We start from the raw sequence: 14,008 nt of genomic DNA on the forward strand, positions 1-14,008 counted from the left end.
GCAAAAGAAAAGAAATCATATATTTGAAAGAACATAAAAATATAAAACTTTGAAAGAAAAGATATTTTTCTTTAGCATAGATTGAGAGTGAGCCAGCAGGGCTCGTTATAGCATATAAAATACAACTCGGTGAATGAGCATGATGGAAGAGTGGTAGGATGAACATGGAAGGAGGTGGGTAGTACACATCCCCATGTGGCTGTAATCATAGTGAAAAAGTAGCCAGACACAAAAATTCACCAAGCCCCCAAAAAATTGACAAAAAATTGGGAAAAACTCACCAACAGAAAATATTTGCTTAGTTTTTATGAAAAATGCAATTTTTTGCAAAGTTCAACTAGATTCATCCAATGATTCAATAAATGAGTACACAAAAAAAAAAGCTGCGCCTACATATATTTAATTGACTTAAAAAGTTAAATGGAAATTGGGTACAAAATGACATCCTCATGAGTACACAGAAGGAACAAGCGAAGTCTAGCTATATTTGATTGATTAAAATAGCAAATTGTTTTTGTAAAACATCAAGCAGTTTACATCTTACACTTCTTAGCTGTAGTAAAAATTAGGGGAGTGGTAAAACTAGAGGATCTAGTCCTAGGAGTTCACTTTTGCTGTACCTCCTCTCTTGACTCTACTTGTGTGGCTCGGCATCTATCTTGGAGTAGATGCTTCTTGCACTGAAAATGACTCTTCATCTTCCTCAAGCTCCTTATCCACCTCAACATCGTCCACTGTGAATCTAAATTCACCGCTTTCCTCCTCCACGTCTTGTCTCTTCAAATCATGGATGTCATCATTGATAAACAATGGGGGCTGCTCTTGTAATGTCCAATCACTGTAAGGATTTATACCATCCAAATCAGTTGAACTTTCCTCTACCTTCTTTATATATAACAGATTATATTGCACAAAGACAAGGTCATTGAGGCATTTTTGAGCTAACTAGTTCCTATGCTTTGTTTGGATGGCCTCAAACAAGCTGCAATAGCATTCACAACTGGATGAACAAAAAGGATGGCATAAGATTTTTTTTTATTTTTTTTTTAAATATTTGGGGTATTTCTACTGTAGTTTTGCCACCAGGCATCTGCAAATAAAATATTGAAGAGTTAGAAAGCAACATGAACATATTTCATCAAATTGTCAATAGTTGTAAACTTGTAAATTTTAACTTTGTAGATTGTAAGATGCCTTTGAAAGACTCCAAATATTGTGTTTGAGATTTGAGTGGTTTTTCTTCTCTCTCTGAAGAGAAGAGCATACCGTTTGCATTTTGGTAAATTCCCAAATTGACCATAATGTGGTCTCTTACCTTAGACTCGGGTATCATCTTAAATACATTTAGTAAGGCCCTCCATTATGTCTCCATTGAGACCTAAGTAGGAATTCAAGAAGAAAATCTGCATGAAAAGGTTGGTGGAGCTGATTGTTCTACCTCTTATCAATAATTTCCTATATGGGATCAAATTTGAGGCTGCCCCCTTGTAATTTTTCATAGACTCCTTGGGCCTATTTGTAGCCTTATAATGAGATCCCACTAGGGTTTGATCCGCATGTACCAACTAGAGAACTTGAACGAAGGGTTCCAACGTCTACAATTGAAGAATACAAAAGAGCAGATCATTAACGTCACAAATTGATAATGAATGACTTGATTAATGAAATTTAAATATCCAATCTTTGAAGTTACTCTCACAATCTTTGTAACTCTTCATGCAAATAGGTTGTCGAAGACTATGCATGCAACACCCTCTCCTTTAGGCTTCTTCGAATAAATTGAGTCTAGCCATGCTTGACTCACAAACATTTGTTTCAAATCCATCAATGAACCAAGAATGCTTTGCAATACTAAGAATTTTTTTGTAAACCTTGTGACAAATGATCTTACCAACTTTTCACCTTAGGTGTGTTCTTTCATCAAGTGTTAATCCCAAGAGTGATTGTAGATGTATTTTGTGATTCTCCATGCATCCTTTACAACTAATGTCACTCATTCCAATTTGGCTACATACTCCAAAAGAAGTTCAAAGGTATTTGTTGTGATATTAGTTATTATTTGCACTGCATTTTCAAGTTCCACCTCAATGACAACTTGCTCCAGCTTTAGAGCCAAACTTTCAACATTTTTCACCTTGTTGGTGGCATCAACCAATTTCAAGAAAACCTAAGTTGTCGATTCGAGTTCAGTTCGAAGTTCGAGAACCAATTCGCAAGTTTGACAAAATTTTGGAAAGGGGTTTGGGTTCATTTGGGTTTAATAGTACAAAAACATTTTAAAAATATATATATATATATATATGAAGCATGAGTTAAAATTAGAATGTAGCATAGTAGCATAAACACAATGAAACAACAAAAACTTTAAGACACCGTAAACAGTTAAACTTGTAATCATAGTGATCATACCATCATATAGTAACATAGTTCAATCAACTTCAACATCATAGATTCAGAACATTTAAAATATCAAGTTCAAATATTATTGTTTCACGTTCATTGTTTAACTAATGGAATGAAAATCTATTAATATTTTTAGTTCTAAGTTCTTCAATCTTCATCTTCTTCTTCATATTCATGTTCTTCTTCTCTGGTATTATTTGTGCTAAGGCTAATTGGATGAGCAGCAAAATCAACAATGGTATTGACATCAAAGTCATCAAAATCATTAACTGTAAGATGAGCAATGGAAGCATCCAAATCCGCAATCTTTGCACCTACATCTCACTTCTTTATCTCCCCTTCTTTGTATTCTTGACTCTTGTGCGAAAGAAGGCGCAAGTTATTATGCAAAAATACCAAGTTCTCTGCCTTTTTTTATTGCAACCTATTGTGCTTCACCAAGTGGATGAAAGAATAGGTGCTCCAATTTCTTTCTGATGCAAAAGAACTAGCAACCTATAAAGACAACATAGGGTAAGCAATTAAAATATAATTAATTCAATCTTATAAAAAAATTAAAATCACTTTCTAGTCATGATTCTTTTGAAGATAAAGTGAGCTAAATTTTTTAAAATGAAATTTACTTGCGATAGAACTTTGATTGCAAGGGGCTACAATGTTTGGAATTTGTGGCCATGGAGGTACCACCAACCATGAGAATCCTTCTTGAATCGATGACAAAGAGCATCATTACTTAGACCTCTAGCATTGACAAACTCTATGAACTCATCCATGATTACATCTCTCATATCATCATCAGGAAATATTCTTCTAAATGCTGCCTAGCACCCATCAAACACTTCCATATCTTTATATGGTGGCAACCTTAATGGTAGATCACAATATTGTGAGCTATAGTATTTGGAGGTCAAGGCATAGGCAAGAAAATGTAATGGAGTTGTCATTTTGTTCCATCTTTCATTAATAAATTTTTGCACTTGTTTGAAAAAAGTCTCTTGTGGATCTTGCTCCTCATTTATAACTTGCTTGATCTTCTCAATCATTGAGTTTATGAAATCATAGATCTCTCCAAGGCAAGGCCTATCCATGTCAATGTACCTAAGCATGCTCATAATGGGCTCGGTGATCTTAAGGAGATATTCCACACCTTCCCACCATGACTAAGCCCATAGCCTATCTATTATTTTGTTTGCCCTTTCAGTGTTATTTTGCTTCCATACACCCCAATGGTTGTTGATTACCATACCTTGAAGTGCATCTTTCACTTACACAAGTCATCTTAAGAGGATTATATGTGATGCAAAACGGGTCTCAACAACCTATGACATAAATTAGAGCAAAAACAACAACTATTAGATACATATTTTAGAAAAGTATACACATCGCACAAGTAAAATATGAATAATCAGAAATTGTCAAATATTAAAAATTAAATTAATAACTTGAGTTCAAGTTCATTTATCTTCAATATCTCCAATTTTGAGTAATTCCTGAAAAGAGATTGAGTCATGTGGTGGTTTGTGACAAACATTTGTATGTCCTCAGCCTCTTCATAAATTGTTTTGATCCACTCAATTTGGTTCCCAATCTTTTGTTGCATAAGATTGAGTGAATGGACTGCACAAGGTGTCCAAACGATATGTTATATCGTTATTCAACCAATAAACTTGTTGCTCTACAATTTTTTGCATTGTCCGTTATGACTTGGACAATGTTTCTTGCTCCCACTTGTTCAATGGGCCCAATTAGGATATCAACAATAAATGGCCCATGTTTTACTTTCCCCTCACAATCCACCGCTTTAAGAAACATTGCCCCTTTAGGGGACACTGCAAGGACATTGATCAAGGGACGGTTCGTGGAATCTTTCCAGTCATCCAAAACAATTGTCATCCCTATCTCAACCCACGAGTCCCTTATGGGCTTCAATTGATTTTCAATCCATTGGACCTCCTCATCCAACAAAGTGATGTGCACTTTCTCATACCTGGGGTCACAATACTCTTTGGGAGCTTCATTGGCACCCCTCAACATGTTCTTCCAAAATGGAGAGCAAACAACATTAAAGGGCAACCCATTTGCATACAGGCATCTTCCCACCTTAATGTCAGCAATTTCCCAACACTTATTTTGAAAAGCAGTTTCTAGTGGCCCCTTTCTTTTGTGTACAACGGGGACAAATTTAGTGTCAGTGTCTATTGCGTAACTAAAGAAGGGGTGGTCTTGTACTATAACATCTAGGGGGGCTGCATTCCCTTTGCTCTTTTACTTTTATTGGCATTGCTGCTGAGTTCTATTGCCCTACGTCCTTATCTCTCTTTTGTTGTCTCATGCTCTTCAATATATTTTAACATAGTTTGATTTGGTATAGGGGCACCTTTCTTGCCAGGGCATTTCTCGACTCCTCTTCCTGTGTAACCACATAAATGACCTACCACACGATAATAAGAACTATTTCTTTCTACACCACATCCTCGACATTTCCAACGGAATGCACCACCACCTGAAAGGGGTTTTAAAATGTCTACATACTTCCATAGAGGAGGATCAGAGTTGGGTTTCATTCTTTATTCAGTGTTGCCCATTGATGAAGCGGTAGATGACATTCCTTTCCCTATGGTAAGAAATTCGATACATGTTCATAATTTATATGCAAGAAAATGACAAGTTTTGGAATAATGGAAAATATTCAAGAGAACATATGAAGATTAAAGAGAAATGGAAAAATGAAAAAACTAGAACAAAAACAATAGCAAATGGAATAAGATCTTACCTTTTCCAGCCATTGCAAGCTTGCCAATGTGTATGAATGATGCACAAACACTTGAAGGACACCAACAAATCAATCTTCAAACTCCTCCTTGCACAATCGGATGCTTGCTCAAAAACTTATGTGCTGTCCCATAAGACAAAATAACCTATTTAGAAACATAAAATGACAATGAGAGGGCACAAAAGCAATTCATATTAACTTTTAGGTTTTATGGACACCAAAAAAAATTAAAACTTGCACATAATACACTTTTCCAGCCGTCCACGAAGCCCAGTTCGCTGCGGGTTCAAACTGGGTTCGAAAATATGAAGGTGATTCGCCTGGGTTCAAACCAGCAATGCAAAAATTGCACCCTAGTCGAATCAAGTTCGAACCGGACCCAAACTTTGAACCCATTCGAACTTTCTTGGGTGCAGAGGGGGGGGAGGGGAGGTACCCGTGCAACTTAGAAGAAATAAACATCATTCTTGCAAGCAACCAACAAACTAATGATGCCACAATTTCTGCCATCCGTAAACCCATCGGAAAGAACAGTACATCCATATATTTTTCACTACTCTTTCCCTTTCAACTATATTTGTGAGCAGCTTAATTACAAGTATAAAGTGAAATAAAGTCCACAATTTTGATGCAAAAGAATATTTTTAATTAAACAAGAATTAATAATTCTTGTAAATATATTCAAAAGAACATAAATTTAGTCTAAAATAAAAAACTCAACATAAGTTATACAAACTAAAAGAAACATCTAAAATTTTAAATTTTTTGGAATAACCTCTCACTCAAGTTTTCATGAGAAGGTGCCTTGGAGTGACTTTTTGAAACTGTGAATGTAGTGACCAAATTAAGCTAGTAAGGATTGTTTTCCATATTGAAAGCGATGTTATTAAAGTACTAAAAATCAGCTCATGAAATGTCTACATGCTCATGCACCTCTCTATTCCATCCAATCGCCTCTAATGGTGGTCGTGCTCCAAGTGTGTTTTTGTGTACAAAAGAACCAACTATAGATTTTTGCATTGATGGTGGCATTATGCTAGAATTAGTTGAAGCAGTGGCCATGGTGGTTGTGGATTTGTGGATATGCGGGCCACAAAAGGAGCTCATTCTGTCTTGTATTGCTTCTTTTACTTCTTCAAGGTTGATTGGAGCACCTTGAGATTTAGCTATGAATGCTCTCATGACTAGTTTTCCCCTCTTCCTTTGCATTTTTTTTCTCTTTCCTTGTTGCAAGTAAGGTGTTAATTTCTCTTTTTATTTCCTCAATGGCCTTTAAATAACTCTTACCATCACACTTAGTGATTCCTGTAAGGTGGAATTTGAGGTAGTTTATGCCTCCATGAAATAGGTTTTCACATTTAATCCAAAAACTGATCCAAGTTCTAGTCCTTGAAAGGCATACTTCCAAGCCTCGTCTCTAGCACCTTTAGGATGAGTACCTACATATCTAGATGGACATACATCTATTGATGGGGCAAACCCTAAAGCTGAACCAGTTATAGAACATTCTCAATTTTCCATTATAAATTAACCTACACATACAAAGTGAAAACACAAATTAATATTTTAATTAAAAAATAGAAACCAATATATGAATTAGTTTAAATAAATTTAGATATTGTTAAAACTTGCAAAAAAATGGAAGGGTTCGATTTTTTTTTGCAAAGTTGAGATTCTTGAAAAAAACAATGAAAAAATCAATAAAAATTGTCGAAAAAGGGTGTTAAATTTTGTTCATTGGACTCTAAAGCAGTGTAACACAGGCACTAAGGTATGTCAGGATGAGTTTCTGGGACGGGGGGACAAAGGGTCTCAATTTTAGGACAACGATGAGGGGTAGGGGGTGTTGTATATACTATACATATAGAACTTGAAATACTAGTTGTGAAATGAAGTACATTATATCATACCAAATTGAAATATGTGAACATAGCACCATTGCAACTTGAACTTGAACCATTCAACATTCAACATAGTAACATAGCACATACCTAATAGTAACTTTCAAAAATAAAAAATAAAAATGGTAATTCAAGTACCCATCTTGTCAACATGGTTGTAGAATGACAGAGGTGGGGGTACTCCAAATACCCTATGCAAGGACATCCCAAGGACAAGTTCTTCAAGGTTTGGGGGGGTGCGAGTCTTCAGGTTTCACTTCTCTAAAGAAATATAGAGTACTTAGGAAAGGCTATGTTGATGTTCCAAAACCAAGATGCAACAAAAAAAGAAATAAAATGTTTTAAAAAGACCAGGAATAAAATCAGAAATCATACCCGTGATCCAATTTTCACTTCAAATACACTTCTAATCAACTAAAATTGTCACAAATGACTTCAAAGAAGCTTGGGAGACTGTTGTTTTGTTCGGGGAGCAAAAGAGAGGAAACAAAATAAAAATGAATGCCCATTTTCCCATCCCGAGCCTTTTTTTCAAGTGTAGGCAAGTTTTTAATTTGAACTCACCGAGTTTTTTGCAAAAACTCTTCCAAAAATCAGTGAGATATTCACAAATAGTTGGCACATTTTCTAGTGGGTTAAAGGCTAGTTTACTCGCTGCCAACAAAAACTCATGATTTTTTCGAACTCGCTGAGTTTTGAGTGAGTAGCGCAACTATGGGTGTAATATTCCTATTAAGATAAATTCAAATAATTTTGGATTTGTCTAGAAGCCTTTTAGCTCAAATCAAGAGTCATTGAATGGTATATTGATGAAAAATTATAATATCTTCAGCTGATTTTTCCTTTTTGTATCAAAGTTGCTGGTTCGGATTCCAGTTCATATGCGGGTTCGAGATTCGGGTTTGACATTCACTCAAATATTTTTGGGGCTGAGTTTCGGTTTGTTTTGGGTTCGTCTGTACAAGGATTTTTTTTATAAGAAAAAATTATATTATGTAGGCTAACTGCATTTTGAGCATAATTCACATATTCTATTTATTTCTCTCTGCTCTAGTAATCCATAGAATGTAAATTACAAACACCAAACTACTGTCATAACACGACTCCATTTATGATACTAAGAGTTGCAATTATGAACCATTGTATAATATTATATTACATTTGTCCAGTTTCTAAAATAAAATTTAATAATAATTAATAAACATATAAATTATAATAATTATTTTTAAAAATTAAATAATTTTTTAATTATATTATTATACAGTAGTAAATATTAATAAACTTAATATAATATTATACTAAAACCAAATCATACATATGACAATACTCATAATATACTATGCTATTTTTTAAGATAAATATAACTACAATACAATACTTTTATATATATATATATATATATATATATATATATATTCATCTGTATCAATAAAATATGGCATTGGGCGCATCTAGGTGTACCAGATAGGGGTCGAACAAGAGGAATCACGTCAGACAGAAACACAGCAGGGATAAACGATATCAAAGCCACATATAACTTGCAATGCCACGGTTTTATACCTTTTTGGCTTTGTATCTATCAAGCAGATTGGGTCTCCTTTTCTTAAAACTGAGGCCCTCAACCGTCACCAATCTAATCTCCATATCATTCTACGCTACTTCTACAATTGGCAAGGATCGTTTTGCAGGTTATAAGACAAAATTAGAAAAGAAACGTAGTAGGGGTAATACAGAATTGAAAAAGAAACACAGTAGGGATAAGATAAATTAATTTGAAAATTCAACAGCGACCAAAGTTGCTGGTCATTCACTATGAATTTCGTCTGGGCTCAATGTCTTTTGTCCTTATTCGCTGAAGAATTGCCACAAAGTCGCCTGGGGTCCTTTCCAACGTATAACAATCGAATTTAGCAGAGTACAGGTGAATTTGCATCAAATTCGAACCGAATTCGAATTTGGTGTGAATTGACTCCCGAATTGCAGGGATGAATATGGTAACTTAGTAAATTTTTATTTAGCATTCACCATGCAGCTTTTAGAGAACCACTACAATTTTTGTCTTGCTCTTCACATTTTATCCTTTACAATTTCTTACTCATGTGCACAGCCCATATCTTATTTTACTATCTGATATTAATTATCCATTCATCAATGAGACTCACTATGTTAAATCCACAAATTATTCACTCCTTTATCCTCCCTTTTCATTGTCATTCTTGAGGTTTTTCTCTCTTTATTCACTCATCCTCCATCATTTGGACCACCTTATTTGTTGAATGCATTGATTCTTTAGTTCTTCAATGTTGATTATCAATCATTTCAACATATGGTTCCAACATTTACTCACTAGCATAAGGCTCAAATGTTTTTCGGCCACATGTAAGCAATATGTGTAGTTATGAAGATGAACAATAAATTGAGCATGCCAATTTTAGTAGTGAATTATAAATTTTTTATTTTTCTGAAAATCAATACATTTGGTAGATAACATTTGATCTTTTAACTGCGACTTGACCCACAACAATTGACTTAATCTTCCACCTATGCGCATGACTAACTGTCATTTCTTCAAAGAACACATTGACACTCTAAATCTTGCACATTATGGTTATATGTGGTTTGATATAAAATGATACACTATATTGTATATCTTTTTCACATCTTTGTTGTTTAAAATGGGCAATATTTGGTAAAGATATTCCTTTTGCAGCTGCGATGATTATGCAAACTTCAAATGACAAGATCATATAGGTACTAATCATACTGCTAAATTTGTAGAAGAAGTATGCATGATAAGCAGCAAGTCGGCGTTATGGAACTGTACAAAGTTTTCAGATTTTCACTTCAAGCATGTGCTTGTATACATCTTATAGAACCTTTCACCTAACATCCATATGACCCACAAGAAGTGACCTCAGTCTGTATTCATGCACATGGCAAATTTTGTCTGTAATAGTTATTTTTCTCAATATATAGTGCGATGTATACAAGTAGACAAATTTTCATTTAAATATGTTTAATTTACTGCAAGAGTGGAACCATGATTTGGTTAATAATGATTTAGTACATTCAGGCTTACATAATCTGGTTAGATTTGGATAGAAATAAAATGATGCACTTGTAGATTTTATTCGCACCTACATTATTATTATAAATGGGTAATATTTGACAAAGATCATTCCTTAATGCATATTTATTCAATTTGTTACCAAGAACATACCTTTGTAGCTCATATGATCCTCCAAAGTGTTAACTTACAATCACTTGAAAAAATTAATGGAGGGTTTAATCATACTACAAAAATTGCATATTGCATTAGTTTTGGCACTTAACTTGTAGTGACAAATTTTGATGGATGATCAATGTTGCTATGAAGAATACTAGTGGCTAAGATTTTTTAATCTTGAGGTGATGTCTATTTACTTATAGGTGAGCATAGGAGCTGCAATGAGTGGCCACAAACATCAAGATCACATTGCAATGATGCAGCAAACCTACCATATAATGCACACCTTGCTAGGGCGGTAGGTGGGACGTAGTAAACATTATAAACTTTTTTAGGATTATTATTTACTTGTGAATATGCTACATTTAGTTTTAAGCATGAGTTTCTTTTTAGATGTGTATTGAAAAATATTATTATAGATGTGGTAGTACATTTACCAAGGGAAAAATAGAAAACAAATGTTATCAAGTTTTAATCTCTAAGACAAAATTAAAAGGATACATTATTATAATCACTTTAATGTATTTGAAACTCATGCTTTCTTAAAGGGTGGCAACAATGTTGATCAACAAGATATTATGAGTGAGGATGGTGAGCATTGCAATGTAGATCCAAAGAAACAACAGTTACCAAGCATTTTGGGTCCAGGCCCTATAGAGCTAAGGTTTGAGCACTCAATTGATATCCAAGAAGACACTAGTGATTATAGAAAGAGAAAATTGTAGCTTGGAACAAGAAGGCCTATTGTACAGCATCAGATAGTAAATTGATGGATGATAATGCATTGTAGCCTTTGTTCACAAATGTTCTTTATGCACTTGCAAATGAGCATTTACCCTCAAGTAAAGTGTTATTAAGGGTTTGAGCCCCAAGTCTTCACTAGAAATATATTATCCTTACATGACATGGTAAGAGTTTTAGTACTCAAAACTTTCAAAGCCTATACATTTTCATAGGTAGTTCTATATGTTTTCTGATGTAATAATGAAATTTTAAGTTCCAAAGTTGAAAGGTTATGCCTTATTTTTCTGTTATTGCTTAGAGGTAATTATGGATTCTTGAAAACTTATTGAAAATCTCTATTTTGATAGAGCTCGTTAAATTTTTATATTCTCATTTAAATTGCTCAATGCTCTTTATTAAATAAAATTGTGAATGTATAATGGTGATATGTAATTGAATGATTTATTTTCTTTATTTTTGGAAAAGCCTACACTCTTGAAATTTATTAATGTATAAACTAAATTGAAGTAGCACTAAATATATGTGATACATATACTTCCACAACTACATAAACACACTCTCTCTCTCTCTCTCTCTCTCTCTCTCTCTCTCTCTCTCTCTCTCTCTCGTTCTCTCGTGCACACACACACAAATAACATATATACATATATAAACATTAATTAATATAAAAGGTGATGTATATACATAAAAGATATGAAAAAATCCTCAAATAGTGATATTTGATGTTGAAGTTGTACTTTCACTTGATTTGGAACCCTTCCATACAAATGAAAGTGACAGTGGGGTGAGATTTAGGGTTAAAAACCACAATTTTCAACTTTCTATTGAAATTTGCATCATAACAACTTTCTATCAAAAGTTAATAATTTCAAATTTCAAATTTTATATATTAATTTTTCATTTAAAGTGACTTTTGATCAAAGGTACTTGAAATAGGTACTTTTAATCAAAAGTACATTTTACATATTTTAAATTTTAGATGATTTATAGGAAATCCTTTATTTGAAAGACTATAGCCCACTATTGTGGGTTCACCCAAGAAGAGGAAGAGGGAAAAGACTAGGAAGATGATGTTTTTATTGGGCTTGTTTCTAGAGTGGAGAAGGAGATAGAGTTTATGAGTTTCCTTAGTATCAATATAGGACAATTAGAAGACCAATAAACAATACACAAGTTATACATGAAGATGAAGGTATTGAGCCCTCATTTTGAAGATGTTGAAAGAGGAGAGGTCCTTGTTACTAGAAGAGCATAGCTAAATTATGAGAAGGGACCTAAGAAACATACAAATAAAATCGCATAAGGTGTAAGTTCAATTGTAAACTATGCAATACCATTATTGTTAGTGATAGCACTAATAACCTTATTTTAGAGGATACACTTAACAAATTTACACTGAAGGGAAGGAAGCATTCAAACCAATACTAGATTGCTCAGTTGCAAAATGATCACAAGGCTTTAGTCAATGAACGATGTATGGTAAAATTCAAAATTAATAACAACAATGATGAGGTATTATGTAGTATTATGCCTATGGATATATGTCATCTTTTGTTAGGGAGACCATGAAAAATTTAATCATTGTGCAATACATTATGAGTATGTAAATACCTACTCTTTGGCAAATGAAGGTTAACACAAGCTAAATCCATTGAAGGAAATAGAGGTGTAAACACTCAAGAATGGGTTATGCCTACACTTTCATGAGGACTATGAACTAAGATTTCCTCTTTTCTCATTTCCAAACTTTGATTATTTTGGTTAACCTGATCATTCTTCAAACCTATTTCGAAGCACATCAAAACCTTTTCAATATACTTTTTGGTCATTTTCACCCCTTTCAAAATAAATGTAGATCATTTCATAATCAATTCAAATCAAACACTACATGCTTCGAAATCGATCCAAAACCATTTCAATGACATCCATATCACTTGCAATCAACCTTGATGTAATGTCCCCATTTTAGCAGTTGACCAAGTGTGTGTGCGTTAGCCTTGTTCTACATGGTCCTGAGGGCTAACGAAGGGTTTAATGGGATCCTGGAGTGTTTTGGCCTAGTCATTTCCAATTTGGGCCAAAACGAAGTTGATTTACTCAGTTTCAGGCATACTTACTATTTTTAGTAAGTCAGCAGGACATAGTGCAAGTCAATTTTGGTGATTGGATTCGATACTCCTCGGTGAGAGCTTTCCGATGAGCTATCACTCGCATTATTCGGAGTTCGATTGCTAATACATTTTAATGCCTGAAGTTTTATTAAAGTAACGTCTAATTTAATTGTAAAATATTAAAGTGTTACTTTAATATTTATTTTATGGTGATGAGTACCCAAGGGAGACATAAGGGGTATTTTAATAAATGTTTTATATATTACACATCTTTTATCCCACATTGCCCATATGAGTTGAGCGGACCCTTGGAAATAGAATAAAAGGAAGCATTTGTGGCTTCATTAGGCAGGTTGAATATGAGAAGAAATTGGTGTGTGAGTTGCAGCTCCGTTCTTGGCATTTGAGGACGTCTATCCTCTCTTGTAACATTCTAGAGGTTATTCCCTTGGGGTTTGGCCTTTGGAACTCTTTGTTATTGGCTTCATTATCAGGCAGTTTAGTTGCATTTCCAGCTACAGGCAGATTTGGTATTTTGCTCATATCTTCTTCACTACTTGTCCGACGCTTATGCCGCTTTGAGGGAATGGTATTATGAAGGTAGTGGACTGATTGAAAGACAAAGTATTGTAGCAGCAAGTTCGAAAGCATGGGCTAGAGTATTATGTCAATACTGCTGAAGTAATTAGTGAGTTGATAAATCTGCCATGCATTTGGTTTTATGAATTTTGAAAATAATATTTTATTAGCAGCAGTTCATTTCCACTTTGCATATCATTGTAGTTTCTTTCTTTTTTATGTTGTATGATACCAATTCCATGCATGAAACACAACAAACAAATAAACGTTT

At 34.0% G+C, this 14,008-nt stretch overlaps 1 protein-coding gene across 5 annotated transcripts in view; it reads left to right on the forward strand.

Moving 5' to 3' along the window:
- LOC149548183 (uncharacterized) overlaps nucleotides 1–11,337 on the forward strand; it is a 317,005-nt gene extending 305,668 nt beyond the window's left edge. For 2 of the 5 annotated variants that reach the window (XM_089792225.1, XM_089792229.1), the window contains exons 11-12: nucleotides 10,507–10,601; nucleotides 10,852–11,337. In XM_089792225.1, coding sequence (XP_089648351.1) covers nucleotides 10,507–10,601; nucleotides 10,852–11,028 — 272 coding nt within the window. In that variant the 3' untranslated portion in view covers nucleotides 11,029–11,337. Of the gene's footprint in view, nucleotides 1–9,787; nucleotides 10,264–10,506; nucleotides 10,602–10,851 lie in introns of those variants that run through there. The other 3 variants (XM_089792228.1, XM_089792226.1, XM_089792227.1) reach the window with 3 other exon arrangements.
- The last annotated feature ends 2,671 nt before the right edge of the window (nucleotides 11,338–14,008 follow it).

Source organism: Cupressus sempervirens, chromosome 7, assembly GCF_028749045.1.
Source record: "Cupressus sempervirens isolate cs-2001-9-10 chromosome 7, ASM2874904v1, whole genome shotgun sequence".
NCBI lineage: Eukaryota > Viridiplantae > Streptophyta > Pinopsida > Cupressales > Cupressaceae > Cupressus > Cupressus sempervirens.